Consider the following 15,681-nt stretch of genomic DNA (forward strand, 5'->3'; position numbering starts at 1 on the left):
GCAAGAGCCATTTTGTATAATATACATAATATAATATGCATATTATTACTATGTATTATATATATAATATATATTATATATATAATATGTATAATATTAATATGTATAATATACATAATATACACACACCCCCAAAAATAGTCATTGAGGGGTTGGAGAGATGGCTTAGTGGTTAGGGCACTTGCCTGCAAAGCCTACAGACCTGAGTTCGATTCCCCAGTACCTACGTAAAGCCAGATGCACATGCATCTCGAGTGTGTTTGCAGCAGCTGGAGACCCTTGTGCACCTATTCTCTCTGTCTTTCTGCTATCTCTCTGCATGGAGGGATGGCTTAGCTGTTAAGGCATTTGTCTGCAAAGCCAAAAGACCCAGGTTTGATTCCCCAGGACCCATATTAGCCAGATGCGTAAGGGGGCACACTCATCTGGAGTTCTTTTGCAGTGGTTGGAGGCCCTTGCACACCCATTCTCTCTCTTTCTCTGTCAAATAAATAAATAAATTTTTAAAAGTAATGGAACATGAACTTTGTGACCTCCTCTGAGCCAGGTGTGATAGAAGATAATGCTAGGGACATTTTAAACATCATTCATGGGCTAGCGAGACAGCACAGTGGTTTAGACTCTTGCCTGCAAAGCCAAATGACTCAGGTTCAATTCCCCAATACTCACATATAGCACAAAGTGGCACATGCATCTGAAGCTCATTTGTAGCAGCTGGGGGTCCTCGTGTGCCCATTCTTTGACTCTCTTTTGGTTTTTGTTTTGTTTTTTTCTGTTTTGTTTTTTTTTTTTGAGGTAGGGTCTCACTCTAGTCCAGGCTGACCTGGAGCTCACTATATAGTCTCAGGGTGGCCTCGAACTCATGGCAATCCACCTACCTCTGCCTCCTGAGTGCTGGGATTAAAGGCGTGCGCCACCACGCCTGGCTCCTCTCTTTTGGTTTTTGGAGGTAGTATCTCCCTGAAGGCCCTGGCACACCCATTCTCTCTCTCTCTCTCTCTCTCTCTCTCTCTCTCAAAATAAATAATAAATAATAAATAAATGAAATCGACCTTTTTATAAAAAATCAACCATAAATAAAGTGTGTGTGTGCATGATGTGTATGGTCTATGCATGTGTGTGCAGATGCACATCCCTTGTACATACATGTGCAGAGGCCAGAGGAGAACTTCAGATGTTTTCCTATACCACACTTTTGCCTTGTCTCCCTAAGACTGCGTTTCTCACTGAACCTAGAGCTCACACCATTTTTTGGTCGGACTGGTTGACCAGTGAGCCTCAGAGATTGGAGTTACAGGCAGGCACAGCCATGTCTAGCCTTTTGTGTGGGTGTTGGAACTAGAACTCGGGTCCTCATGCTTGCTCAGCCAGCGCTCGGACCAGCTGAGCCGTGACCCCAACCTCCGTCTACGTTGTTCAGAAGAGCAAACTGGAGCCAAGAGTGACTATGGGCCTTTGCAAGTCTTAATGCACTGAGAGGAGGGGCCAGGACCACAGGACAGGGTTCACCTGCTGTCTAACAGTCGCAATTACTGGGTTAGAGAGATGGCTTAGCCATTAGGGCGCTTGCTTGCAAAGTCTAAGGACCCAGGTTTGATTCCCCAGGACCCACATTAAGTCAGATGCACAAGGGGGTGCCTGCTTCTGGAGTTCCTTTGCAGTGGTTGGAGGCCCTGACATGTCCATTCTTTCTATCTGCCTCTCTCTCCAATAAGTAAAATATTTTTTTTAATTTTTATTTATTTATTTATTTGAGAGCAACAGACACAGAGAGAAAGACAAATAGAGGGAGAGAGAGAGAATGGGTGCGCCAGGGCCTCCAGCCTCTGCAAACGAACTCCAGACGCGTGCGCCCCCTTGTGCATCTGGCTAACGTGGGACCTGGGGAACCGAGCCTCGAACCGGGGTCCTTAGGCTTCACAGGCAAGCGCTTAACCGCTAAGCCATCTCTCCAGCCCAAGTAAAATATTTTTAAAAGTTCGAAATCACCAGATCAAGGAGAAAGGTGCGGGGGATGGAGGGAATGCGTCAGGTGCAGTCAAGGGGGCATTAAGCTGGGTCTGGAGGGGCACCTCTGTCCTCCTGGCACTAGGCAGCCGAGGCAAGAGGGTCTTGAAGTAGACGCTATCCTGTCCTAGACCATCTTTTTGTTTATTGAATTAATTTTTGTTTGTTCATTTTTTTAGTTTGAGAGTGACAGACACAGAGAGAAAGGCACAGAGAGAGAGAGAGAGAGAGAGAGAGAGAATGGGCGCTCCAGGGCCTCCAGCCACTGCAAATGAACTCCAGATGTGTGCGCCCCCTTGTGCATCTGGCTAACGTGGGTCCTGGGGAAATCAGGCCTGGAACAAGTGTTAAGGCAAGTTCTTAACCGCTAAGCCATTTCTCCAGCCCTATTTAATTAATTTTTAATCTTTTGCTTGTTTGTTTTGTTTTTCAAGGTAGGGTCTCTCTCTAGCTCAAGCTAGCCTGGAATTCACTATGTAGCCTCGGGGTGGCCTTGAATTCCTCCTACCTCTGTCTCCCAAGTTCTGGGATTAAAGGCGTGTGCCACCACACCTGGCTATTTATCTTTAAAATATTTTTATTTATTTATTTGTAGCAGAGAGAGATACGAGAAGAGAGATAGAGGTCCTTTGGCTTTGCAGGCAAATGCCTTAACCACTAAACCATCTCTCCAGCCCCTGTTGTTTTTAAAATGTCAAACTGGGAGTGGTGGCGCACACCTTTAATCCCAGCACTTGGGAGGCAGAGGTAGGAGGGTCTCTGTGAGTTCATGTGCACCCTGAGACTACATAGTGAATTTCAGGTTAGCCTGGACTAGAGTGAAACCCCACTTTGAAAAACTAAAAAAAAAAAAAAAAAAAAAAAAAAATCACAAGCAAACAAAAACAAGCACAAAAAAATCCAGATGGCCCCCAGGGGTAATGGGAGTTGGAGTAAGGGGATAATAATGTATAACCTGTTATAATATATAAAACAAATTAAAAAAAGAAACAGAAGGGAGCCAGTCTTGGTGGTGCACGTCTTTAGTCCCAGCACTTAGGAAGCTGAGGTAGGAGAATTGCTGTGGGTTTGAGGCCGGCCTGGGGCTGTGGCTTGGTTCCAGCTCAGCCTGGCTAAAGCTAGATCCTGACTCTCAAAGCAAAACCAAACCAAACCCCAGAGGGCATTAGACTCCCCATCTCTTGGTACCACCGCCTTCCTACTTGGTCCCGTGTCCAGCTCCCTCTTGTCCCTGGGAAGGCTTAAGGACCTGCCGCTCTCCCACCAAGTCCCCAGCCTGAGGGACACACTCAGCCTCCCTTCACCATCTCCACGGCAGCCTGGGTCCTGTCAGTGGAGCCCACTCCTGAGCGTAAGAAGCAGCGTGGCCAGGTGCACGTGGCAGAGCCTGGTTCTCAGCCATCAAGCTTTTACCTGGTGGGTCAGTCCACTGGTCTCACCATGGGGGCAAGTCCTGTGCCACAGCCAAGTTCCTTAGATGGTACCTGTCAGACTCTGCCATATGGTTTATCTTTCTCTCTTTTTAAAATATTTTATTTATTTATTTATTTATTTATTTATTTATTTGAGACAAGCAGATACAGAGTGAGAATGAGCTTGCCAGGACCTCCAGCCACTGCAAACAAACTCCAGACTCATGTTCCACCCTGTGCATCTATGTGGGTACTGGGGAATCGAACCTAGATCCTTAGGCTGTGCAGGCAAACGCCTTAACTGCTAAGCCGTCTCTCCAGCCCTGGTTTCATTTCCTTTCAGTGTCATGGAGCTTAGATGTTAAGGAAGTGCCCTACCATTGAGCTACATTCCTAGCCCCAAATTCAGAATCTAAGCTGAATAGATTTTTAAAATTTTTTTGTTTATTTTTATTTATTTATTTGACAGTGACAGACAGAGAGAAAGAGGCAGAGAGAGAGAGAGAGAGAGAGAGAGAGAGAGAGAGAATAGGTGTGGCAGGGCCTCCAGCCACTGCAAACAAACTCCAGATGCGTGTGCCCCCTTGTGCGTCTGGCTAACGTGGGTCCTGGGGAATTGAGCCTTGAACTGGGGTCCTTAGGCTTCATAGGCAAGCGCTTAATCACTAAGCCATCTCTTCAGCCCTAAGCTGAACATTAATGATACTATTTCAAGCTAGTGGAGGCTAATTTCACTAAAATTCCATCATAAAAAAATCTGTGACACTATGAACATTTATTGACAGACAGCAGCATAGTCTCTTTTCCAACTTATAGGAGTCATGCTTCAATATCTTTGAACTCCCTCACTCATTTGAAAATTTTGATTATTAAAGAAAATTACAGAGCTGGGTGTGGTGGCGCATGCCTTTAATCCCAGCACTTGGGAGGCAGAGGTAGGAGGATCACCATGAGTTCGAGGCCACCCTGAGACTACATAGTGAATTCCAGATCAGCCTGGGCTAGAGTGAGACCGTACCTTGAAAAACAAAACAAAACAAAAAAATGAGTTAATGACTGGAGAGACGGCTTAATGGTTAAGGTGCTTGCCTGCAAAGCCTAAGAACACGTTTGATCTCTCTCCAGATCCCACGAAGCCAGACGCTCAAAGGTGAGGCAAGCACAAAGTTGCGCATGTGCACTAAGTGGCACAAGCGTCTGGAGTTTGATTTTAGTGGCTGAGGCCCTAAGGTACCATTCTCTCTCTCATTCTTGCTCTCACTCTAAAAAAAAAAAAAAAAAAAAAAAAAAACCTATGGGTTGGAGAGATGGCTTAATGGTTCAAGTGCTTGCTGGCAAAGCCAAATGACCCAGGTTCGATTCCCCACTACCCACATAAAGCCAGCTGCACAAGGTGGTGCATGTGTCTGGAGTTTTTGTTTGTTTGTTTGTTTTCTTTTGTTTTTTTGAGGTAGGGTCTCACTCTAGCCCAGGCTGACCTGGAATTCACTATGTAGTTTCAGGGTGGCCTCGAACTCACAGCGATCCCCCTACCTCTGCCTCCTGAATGCTGGGATTAAAGGTGTGCGCCACTATGCCTGGCCTATGTCTGGAGTTTGTTTGCAGTGCCTGGAGGCTCTGGTGCGCCCATTCTCTTTCTCTATCCCTCTCTCTTTCATAAATAAATAAATACAATTTTAAAAAGAGTTCAAGGTTATTGTTAGCTACATAATGAATTTGAGACTAGTCATGTCTACATGAGACTATGTCAAGAACAGAGAGAGAGAGAAGAGAGGACAAGAAAGGAGAGGAAAGAAGAGAGAAGCGAATGAGAGAAAAGAAAGAAAAGAATATGTACTGGGTGTGTTTGGGAAGCTGAGGAATGAGGCTCACTTGAGACCAAGAGTTTGGAGCCAGCCTGGGAAACATAATGAGACTTTGTCTTAAGAAAGAAAGCAGGAGGACTGGGGAGATGGCTCAGTGGTTAAAGGTGCTTGCTTGCAAAGCTTGGTGGCCTGGGTTCGATTCCCTAGTACCAAGTTATGGAGATAGCTCAGTAGTTAAAGGCGGTTCTCCAGTATCCACATCAAGCCCATATTCTCTCTCTCTCCTCCCTTGCAAAATGAAAAAGAGGGAGAGAGAGAGAAAAAAGTGGAAGGAAAGGAGAAAAGGGAGGAGGAAGAGTTTGGTGTGGTGGTGCATGCCTGTAATCCCAGCACTCAGGAGGCTGAGGCTGGAGTATTAAGTCTTGCTACATAGAAAGACTATCTTTTTTTTTTTTTTTTAATAATAGTGAAAAAGACAGATAGAGAGATAATGAGCATGCCAGGGCCTCTAGCCACTGCAAATGAACTCCAGACACATGTGCCACCTTGTGCATCTGGCTTTATGTGCATACTAGGGAATTGAACATGGGTCATTTGGCTTCACAGACAAGTGCCTTAAACAGCAAGCCATCTCTCCAGCCCTTAATTTTTTTAAATTTTATTGATTTATTAGAGAGAGAAAAAGAGAGAGAGAGACAGAGACAGAGACAGACAGGCAGAATGGGCACACTAGGGCCTCTAGCCACTGCAAACAAACTCCAGACACGTGCACCACCTTGTGAATCTGGCTTTATGTGGGTCCTGGGGAATAGAACCTGGGTTCTTAGGTTTTGTAGCCGAATGCTTCAACTGCTAAGCCATCTCTTCAGCCCCAAGACTAAAAAATGAAAGAAAGAAGAGAGAGAGAGGGAGAAAATAAAATTACATGACTCCCATATGTAAATTTCTAATTTCGGGTTTTTTTTTAGAGATAGCATCTCACTCTAGCCTAGGCTGATCTGGAGCTCACTCTGCAGTCCCAGACTGGGCTCAAACTCACAACGGTCCTCCTACCTCTGCCTGCTGAGTGTAGGGATTAAAGGCCTGTGCCACCATGCCCTGCAATTTCTGACCCTTCAAACCTCATCTATACTGATTGGCATCCCTCTGTCTCACACATGAAAGAACTAAGGCCCAGAGTGGGTGAACAAAGTGCCCACGAACACACAGGGAAACCAAGGCAGGGCTGCTTTCCAAAGTTTTCCCAGGTCCTGAGGTTTTTTCCTACTGTGTCCTTCAGGTGCCTAGCAGCTCTGCCAAGTGTCCGGGGCCTTTGCCCATTCCTGCCCTCCCAAATACAGAGCACCGGGCCACCCGCCCTCCAACCTTCAACCTCCTTGTCTCGCTTTGAGCCTCCAGCCCCCCACACCTCGAGCCAGACTGGCAGGTGTGGCCACCCAGCTTCATGGTGCCAAGCTTCATGGTGCCAGAGGAGGTCAGCAGAGTCAGGAGCGTCTTTATTGACCAATCAGGAGGGGCGGTGGGTCAACTGTCTACCTTTGCTGAGTTAACCCTTTCCTGGCACCGTCGCCTCTGTTGGATACTCTGCTGGCCTGCAGGGAGGAAGAGTGGGTGAGGGCTTGAGAAATGGGGGCCTTTCCATCCACCAGGAGGCTGTGTCTCCCCACGCTGGCCCCCTGCACAGCTCTGCTGACATTTTTTTGCTCTCTTCCCCAGCTTTGCTTGGGGTGTGTGCCGGCACGCACGTGCACATGTGCATGTGAAGACCAGAGGACATCTCGTGTCGTTCCTCAGGCACTGTCTAACTGTCCGCTTTTTCTTTCTTTCTTTTTGTTTGTTGCTTTTTGTTTTTTTTGAGGTACAGTCTCACTCTGGCTCAGGCTGACCTGGAATTCACTATGTAGTCTCAGGGTGGCCTTGAATTTGTGGCGATCCTCCTACCTCTGCCTCCCACGTGCTGGGATTAAAGGCGTGCGCCACCATGCCTGGTTACTTTTATTTTTTAAATATTTTATTTATTTATTATTTACCTGAGAGAGAAAGAGGCAGATAAAAGATGGGTGAACCAGAGCCTATAGGTACTGTCAATGAACTCCAGATATATGTGTCACCTTGTGCATCTGGCTTACGTGGGTCCTCAGGAATCAAACCTGGGTCCTTAGGCTTTGTAGGAAAATGCCTTAACCACTAAGACATCTCTCCAGCCCTGTTTCTTCTTCTTTCTTTCTTTCTTTATTTATTTATTTTTGGTTTTTCGAGGTTGACCTGGAATTCACAGTCTAGTCTCAGGGTGGCCTTGAACTCACAGAAATCTTCCTACCTCTGCCTCCCGAGGGCTGGGATTAAAAGTATGTGCCACCATGCCCGGCTTGTTTCTTCTTTTTTAATTAAAGAAAAAATTAACATATTTTATTTATTTATTATTTAAGAGAAAGAGGCAGAGAGAAAGAGGGCGAGAGAAAGAGAGGAGAGAGAGAATGGACACACCAGGGCCTCCAGCCACTGCAATGAATTACAAACATGTGCACCCACCCTTGTGCATCTGGCTTATGTGGGTCCTGGGGAGTCAAACCACGATCCTTTGGCTTTGCAGGCAAATGACATAACCCCTAAGCCATCTCTCCAGCCCAGAAAAAAAAATTTTTTTTGGCGGGGGAAAGTTCTCATGTAGCCTAGCCTGGCATCAAACTCACTATGTACCTGAGGATGACCCTGAACTCTTGATCCTCCATCTCTTGAGTGCTGGGATTACAGGTGTGCAGCCCCCACCCCCAGTTAATGTGATGCTGGGGATGGAATCTAGAACTTGTGTAAGCTAGGCAAACACTTGACAAATTAAACTACATTCCCCAGCCCAGATTCTTTTTTTTTTTAAACTGGACTCTCATAGGCCAGGCTGGCCTTGAACTCATTCCTCCTGTGTCAGCCTCCTAAGTGCTGGGATTCCATGCATGCATCCCAACTCCTGAATGTCTTGGAAACTTCTTGACCCATTCATGCCTCCCCTCACCCCACCCCCGACTTCATCAGTAACATTGGTGTGCCTAGCACACTAGCTCTGACCAGTCCTTCACTGATTCAAACTCTGGCTTTCTGACACAGCAGCCTTCTGAAAATGAAGGCGGGGGAGATGAAGCCACCCATCGTTTGCTGAAGTCAGGAGCGGTAGTGACACAGGCCTGGCGTCCCCTCACTTGGGAGACAGGCTGAAGGATCAGAATCTCAAGGTTATCCTCGGCTACATAGAAAGTTTGAGGCCAGCCTGAGCTATGTGAGACCCTGTCTCAAAAAACTAAGCAGAGGGACTGGATCTAGGTTAGACTCCCCAGAACCCATGTAAGCCAGATGCACAAGGTGGTGCATACATCTGGAGTTCATTTGCAATGGCTAGAGGCCCTGGCACACCCATTCTCCTCTCTCTCACTCAAATAATAAAATAATAAAAATATTTTTGGGGCTGGTCGTGGTGGCGCACGCCTTTAATCCCAGCACTCAGGAGGCAGAGGTAGGAGGATCGCCATGAGTTTGAGGCCACCCTGAGACTCCGTAGTGAATTCCAGGTCAGTCTGGGCTAGAGGGAGGCATCTGGCTAACGTGGGACCTGGAGAATCGAACCTGGGTCCTTAGGCTTCACAGGCAAGTGCGTTAACCACTAAGCAATATCTCCAGCCCCCTTCCTTTCATTTTTTCCCCCTCTAACCTATGTCTATTGTAATGGGGGACAGGAAGAGCGAGAGAGAGAGGGGGTACCCAGCAGAGGGAATGAGAGCGTGTGTAAGAGTGAGGAAGAAAAGGGATGGAGAGGGGGAAAGGGAGACTGTATGGAGCTGGAACATGAGCGCTGAGAGAAAGCGAGTGAGGGTCAGGGAGAGGCTTTTCGGGGGAGAGGGGAGACGCTGCCCCTGCGTGCCTTCCTTTCTTTTTTTTTTTTTTTTTTTTTTTTTTGAGAGCGACAGACACAGAGAGAAAGACAGATAGAGGGAGAGAGAGAGAATGGGCGCGCCAGGGCTTCCAGCCTCTGCAAACGAACTCCAGACGCGTGCGCCCCCTTGTGCATCTGGCTAACGTGGGACCTGGGGAACCGAGCCTCGAACCGGGGTCCTTAGGCTTCACAGGCAAGCGCTTAACCGCTACGCCATCTCTCCAGCCCCTTCCTTTCATTTTTACGAGACAGGGCTTTGTCAGGAAGTCCAGGCTGGCCTCAAACTCATGCCGAGTTAGCCACTCCCGAGCTGGGCCTCCAGATGTGCACCACAGCACGTCGGGCTCTCTGCATCCCTCACCGGTCCCACCTTTACACTTCTACCTACATACAGTCCCGCTAACCACGGGACTCTTTCTCAGACATGCGTCGTCAGGCAAAGGCAGCGCCCCAGAGACGGCTTGCACAATCGTGGGCGCACAATCGTCTGGTCACACTCACTGCCGCCTCTTGATGCAGCCAAGGGACGCTGAGCGCGAAATGCAGGAGGCAGGGCCAGCGTCACATGGCACACTGTGTCTCTTTGGTGGCACTATGGATTGAAGCTAGGGTCATACATGTGCTAGGCAAGTGCTCTACCAGTGACCTATAGCTTTGGTACTTTTTTTTTTAAAGTAAATTTCTTACTTTTGTTTGTCTTTTTTTTTTTTTTTTGAAATATTACTTATTTACTTGAAAAAGAGAGAGAGAGAGAGAGAGAGGAAGAACCAGAGAGAATGGGCACACCAGGGCCTCCACTGTAAATGATCTCCAGACACATATGCCCCCTTGTGCATCTGGCTTACATGGGTCCTAGGGAATTTAGGGAATTGAACCCCTTAGGCTTCACAGGCAAATGCCTTAACTGCTAAGCCATTTCCCCAGCTTGGTACTTTTTTTTTTTTGATAAATACTTTTATTTTTATTTATTTATTTGAGAGAGAGAGAGAAAGGAAGAATGGGCATATTAGGGCCTCCAGCCACTGCAAACGAACTCCAGATACATGTACCACCTTGTGCAACTGGCTTATGTGGACCCTAGGGAAATGAACCTGGGTCCTTTGGCTTTGCAGGCAAGCGCTTCAAACCACTAAGCCATCTCTCCAGCCCTTATTTATTTTTTAATATTACCATAGGATTCTGACTAGGCTTTCAACTCCAGGCATGAATTCCTTCCCATGGAGCAGGCCTCAAAACCAATCAGAGGACGGTTGGTTTCTCCCCTAACAGATATACCACAGCCGCATCAGTTGGCACATTTTGCCTGGCTGACCAGCTGTGTCGTTCGGAGAGTCCAACCTGGCAGGCCGCACAGCGTTTGCCAGCACTCTGACAGCTAGTGAGGAAGGAGGAGGCTTCCAGCTCCGCTCTAGCCTGGCTTCTCAGAGTCCTGCAGCCAAAGCATGCGCTGTCCTTAGCAATAGGGTGTTACCCTCTAGTTTTCTGATGATTTTCTTTTCTTCTTCCCTCCTTTATCTTTCTCCTCTCCTCTCCACCACTTTCTTTCTTTCCTTCTCTTTGTTCTTGTTTCTTTTTCTTTCTGGTGCTGGGGGTTGAGCCCAGGGCCTCTCTCAAGTCAGGCAAGTTCTATACCACTAAGCTATACCTCACCCCCAGCTCTCTTTTTACCTTTCATTTTGAAGCTAAGTCTCCCTAAGTTGTCCAAATGAACTCTCTCTGTTGTGTAGGCTAGCCTTGAACTCATGATTCTCCTATGCCTCAGCCTCTGAGATGAAAGGCATGTACCACCAGGGCCCTTAGTGCTTTCGATCAATATCCCCTTCATTACTAGGGAAGCAGAGTATCTTTAAAAATGTTTCCTGGGGATGGAGGGATTGCTTAGCTGTTAAGGCTAAGGCTAAGGCCTGCAAAGCCGAAGGACCCAGGTTCGATTCCCCAGGACCCTCGTTAGCCAGATGCACAAGGAGGGTCACATATCTGGAGTTTGTTTGCAGTGGCTGGGGGCCCTGACATGCCCATTCTCTCTCTCTCTCTCTCTGTGTCAAATACATAACTAAATAAAAATGAATCATAAAAATGTTTCCTGACTCTTCTGGGGCCGGCGTTTTGAGGCACTCAGCGTGGTCCAGCGTTTGACATAACATTGTAGGCTTTCGCACAATACAGCCTCTAACAAAACTAGGCTATCCCGAACCCCTGGTAATAGAATTGTTTACCTGAACACCAAGAAGGTCAGGAAAGCACCAAAGCCAGCATGTGGCGTGTGCCCAGGCCGACTTCGAAGGGTTCATGCTGTGAGACCTAAAGTCCTTATGAGATAGTCCAAAAAAAAACATGTCAGCCGGGCCTATGGTGGTTGCATGTGTGCTAAATGTGTCCGTGACAGGATCAAGCGAGCTGTCCTGACTGAGGAACAGAGAATCCTCGGGAAGGTGTTGAAGGCACAAGCAGAGTCAGAAAGATAAATAAATATGAAGCTTTTTAATTTTTTTTTTTTTTTTTGAGGTAGGGTCTCACTCTAGCCCAGGAATTCATTCTGTACTCTCAGGGTGACCTCAAACTCATGGAAATCCTCCTACCTTTGCCTCCTGAGTCCTGGGATTAAAGGTGTGTGCTACCATGCCCAGCTTCTTTTTTTTTTAGTAATAAGAACCAGCTTCTTTTTTTTTTAGTAATAAGAACCAAGTCTTGTTCTGTGAAAAAAAAAAAATTTCCTGGTTAAAAAAAAAGTAACTTAAAAAAGGCTGGAGAGCCGGGCATGGTGGTTCACACCTTTAATCCCAGCAGAAGTAGGAGGATCACCGAGAGTTCGAGGCCACCTTAAGACTACAGAGTGAATTCCAGGTCAGCCTGGATTACGAGACCCTACCTGGAAAAACCAAAGGGGGAAATAAAAAAGAAGAAGAAGAAAAGGAAAGGAAAGGAAAAAGGCTGGAGAGATGGTTTAGCATTTAAGTCACTTGCCTGCAAAGCCTAAGGACCCATGTTCAACTCTCCAGATCCCACATAAGCCAGACACACAAAGGTGAGGCAAGCGCAAGGTCGCACATGCCCACTAAGTACAGTAAGTGCCTGGAGCTCAATTACAGTGGCTGAGGCTCTGGCACACTAATTCATTCTCTCTTTCTCTCTCTCTCTCTCTCTCTCTCAAATAAAAATAAATAACTTTAAAAAAATGTTTCCTGGGGCCGGGGAGATGGCTCAGCGGTTAAAGGCGCTTCCTTTCAAAGTCTAATGGTGTGGGTTTAATTCCCCAGAACCCATGTAAAGCTAGATGCACAAAGTGGCACATGTGTCTGGAGTTTATTTGCAGCGGCAAGAGGGCCTGGCATATCCATTCTCTCTCTCTCCTTGCAAATAAATAACAAAACAGTTTGAAAAACGTTTCCTGGTTGCTTGCTTTTCTTCTTCTGTGATGGACTCTGATTCTTTCTGTCCACTGTCACTTCTGGTCCTCAGGAGCACTTGACACTGCTACCAGCTGTAGAATTGTAAGTCTGAACGATTCTTCCTTTGGAATTCTGCAGGCAATGTTCCGTCGCCTTTCAGAGCCCACGGTTGCTACGGACGCCCCGATGCCATGCTGACTGCCGATCCTTAGTATGTACCTGTTCCTTTCTGTCTTTAGGTCTTGCTTCCACCTCTGATAGGAAATGTCATGAAGTGTCTGTGAGTCTCTGAACTCTTCATACAAAAGTACCTTTGAATCCGGAGACTCAAGTTCTTCAGTCCTGGGACAACTTCTTGTGTTTCTTCTTCTTGAAAATACTGCCTTATAGCCAGGCACGGTGGCCCAGACCTGTAATTCCAGCACTTGGAAAGTGGAGGAAGGAAGATCGGTAGTCTGGCTACATAGCAAGTTTGAGTCCAGCCAGGATAATATGAGAACTTTTCTCGAAAAGAATGTGCTCTTGTTTCCTTTCCTTTCCTTTCCTCTTTTTTTTTTTTTTTTTTTTTCCGAGGTAAGGTCTCTCCAGGTCAGACTGACCTGGAATTCACTACGTATTCTCAGTCATGGTCCTACCTTTGCCTCCTGAATGCTGTTCTTTCTCTTTGCTGTTGTGTGTTGGACTGTTTCTGGTTGATGTCAGTCTTCTTGGACTAATCTCTCTTTCCCTTCTTATTTTTCCTTCACTCATGTCAGTAGTTCTTCTGTTGGGTTTTCTTTTGTTTGTTTGTTTTTAGAGGTAGGGTCTCGCTCTAGCCCAGGCTGACCTGGAATTCACTATGGAGTCTCAGGGCGGCCTCGAACTCAGAGCGCTCCTCCTACCTCTGCCTCCTGAGTGCTGGGATTAAAAGGCGAGCGCCACCACGCCCAGCTGGGCTTTCAGTTTCAAACTGATGGCTAAAATTTCCTAGGAAGGTCTCGGCTTTTCTGATATATATATATTTTTTTTTCATGGTCTCCTCAGAAAGGTGGGGAGCGAGGAGAACCAAGAGTGTAGGAAGTAGCCCAGGCTCGTCACTGTACCCCTCCTCTCTCCCGCAGGGCTACCTCTGAGGTTTTCCATGGCTCCCCCAATTTGGATTCTGGTGCTGCTGGTAGGTGCTGTCTGTATCCAGGACCAAGTACCGGCCCCTGTGTGGTAAGCTGGGCTCAGAGGGGAGTGACGGGCCAGGCTGGTTGTGGGATAGGGGCCTCTGGAAAAGCTGGAGGGACCAGGTGGCTAGCAGGGAAGACGGAGGTCTGCTAGCTGGGCATGGTGGCTCATACCTGCCAACCCAGCTCTTGGCAGGAAGGGCAGGAGTCTAAGGCTAGCCTTGGCTACATGACACTGTAGAGGAGGAAGGACAAATGCAGAATAAGAGGCAGTAATTTCAGGGACGGTGACACAAATGACCTCAGACAAACAGAGATTGTAATGGAGTCGACCGCACAGGGAGAACTCTGCCTGACCCGAGAGGGGAGATCACTTTTCATTAGGAGGGAAAGTATGTCTGTTTACTCTATAGGTTATAGGTAGAAAGTTCAAGTGGCACATAACAAATTAAGGACCTTGGAAAGCATGACTGGGGATTGTTTATAAAGACTAATCATCAAAGGAGTTGACACTTGAAAGAGAGGATTGACTTACCATAACTAGGGAATGAGCAGAGAGGAGTTAGAGATGTCAAGTTCTCGTGTGGGGGCGGCAGCTTTTTTAAAAAAAGAACAGAATGGGCTGGAGAGATGGCTTAGAGGTTAAGGCGTTTGCCTGCAAAGTCAAAGGATCCCGGCTCAATTCTCTGGGACCCACATAAGCCAGATGCACAAGGGGGCGCACACGTCTGGAGTTCATCTGCAGTGGCTGGATGCCCTGGCACTCCCATTCTCTCTCTCTCTCTCCCTCCCTCTTTCTCTCTCTCAAGTAAATAAATAAATATGTTTAAAAAGAACACAACAGCAGAGAATATATGAAGGCAGCATATATAAAATTAATGAAATGTACCTACTACTGGGATTAGCACCATGCCAATAAGACAGGTGTGGAGGGCTGGAGAGATGGCTTAGCGGTTGAGCGCTTGCCTGTGAAGCCTAAGGACCCCGGTTCAAGGCTCGATTCCCCGGGACCCACGTTAGCCAGATGCACAAGGGGGCACATGTGTCTGGAGTTCGTTTGCAGTGGCTAGAAGCCCTGGCGCACCCACTCTCCTCTCTCTGCTTCTTTCTGTCTGTCACTCTCAAATAAATAAATAAAAATTTAAAAAAAAATTTAAAAAAGACAGGTGTGGAGTGGGTTAAAAGCTCATCTTGGACTGGCGAGATGGCTTAGCGGTTAAGGCACTTGCCTGTGAAGCCTAAGGATCTAGGTTCAATTCCCCAGTATCCATTAAAGCCAGATGCACATGGTGGTGCATACATCTGGAGTTCATGTGCAGTGGCAAGAGGCCCTGATATGCCCATTTTCTCTCTTGCTCTCTCTCATAAGTAAGTAAAATATTTTCTAAAGTTTTTTTTTTAAGCTCAACTTTTAATCCCAACAAGACTCTGTCTAAAAGAAAGAAAGAGGGCTGGAGACATGACTTAGTGGTTAAGTCACTTGCCTGCAAGCCTGAGGACCCATGTTTGACTCTCTAGATCCCATGTTAGCCAGACACACAAAGGTGAGGTAAGCAAAGGGCCGCAAACATGCCCACTAGGTGGCAGAAACATCTGGAGTATGATTACAGTGGCTGAGGCCCTGGCATGTCAATTCTGTCTGTCTGTCTGTCTGTCTCTCTCTCTCTCTCTCTAAAAGAAATAAATTAATTAATTAATTAAGAGAGAAAGAAAAAAAAAGGAAAAAAAAAATAAAGTGCTGAGAATGTAGCTCAGTTGGTGGAGTGATTGCCAAGCATGGAGGATGCTCTGGAGTTTGGTTCCCAAAACCACATAATCCTGTCATGGTGGTGCATGCCTATAATGCCAGCACTTGGGAGGCTGAGGCAGGCAGATCTTAAATTTGAGGCCAGCCGGGCGTGGTGGCACACGCCTTTAATCCCAGCACTCGGAAGGCAGAGGTAGAAGGATCACCATGAGTTCAAGGCCACGCTGAGACTACATAGTGAATTTCAG

At 46.9% G+C, this 15,681-nt stretch overlaps 1 protein-coding gene and 1 pseudogene across 1 annotated transcript in view; both read left to right on the plus strand.

Annotated features, from left to right (window-relative positions):
* Positions 1-519: 519 nt before the first annotated feature.
* Positions 520-11,611, plus strand: LOC105945092 (annotated as a pseudogene).
* Positions 11,612-13,655: 2,044 nt separating this feature from the next.
* Zan (zonadhesin) overlaps positions 13,656-15,681 on the plus strand; it is a 98,083-nt gene continuing 96,057 nt past the window's right edge. Inside the window, 1 exon segment of the mRNA XM_045142839.1 lies at positions 13,656-13,732. Within this exon segment, the coding sequence (XP_044998774.1) occupies positions 13,656-13,732 (77 nt within the window).

The sequence above is a fragment of the Jaculus jaculus genome, chromosome 2 (genome assembly GCF_020740685.1).
Source record: "Jaculus jaculus isolate mJacJac1 chromosome 2, mJacJac1.mat.Y.cur, whole genome shotgun sequence".
In the NCBI taxonomy this organism is placed as follows: Eukaryota; Metazoa; Chordata; class Mammalia; order Rodentia; family Dipodidae; genus Jaculus; species Jaculus jaculus.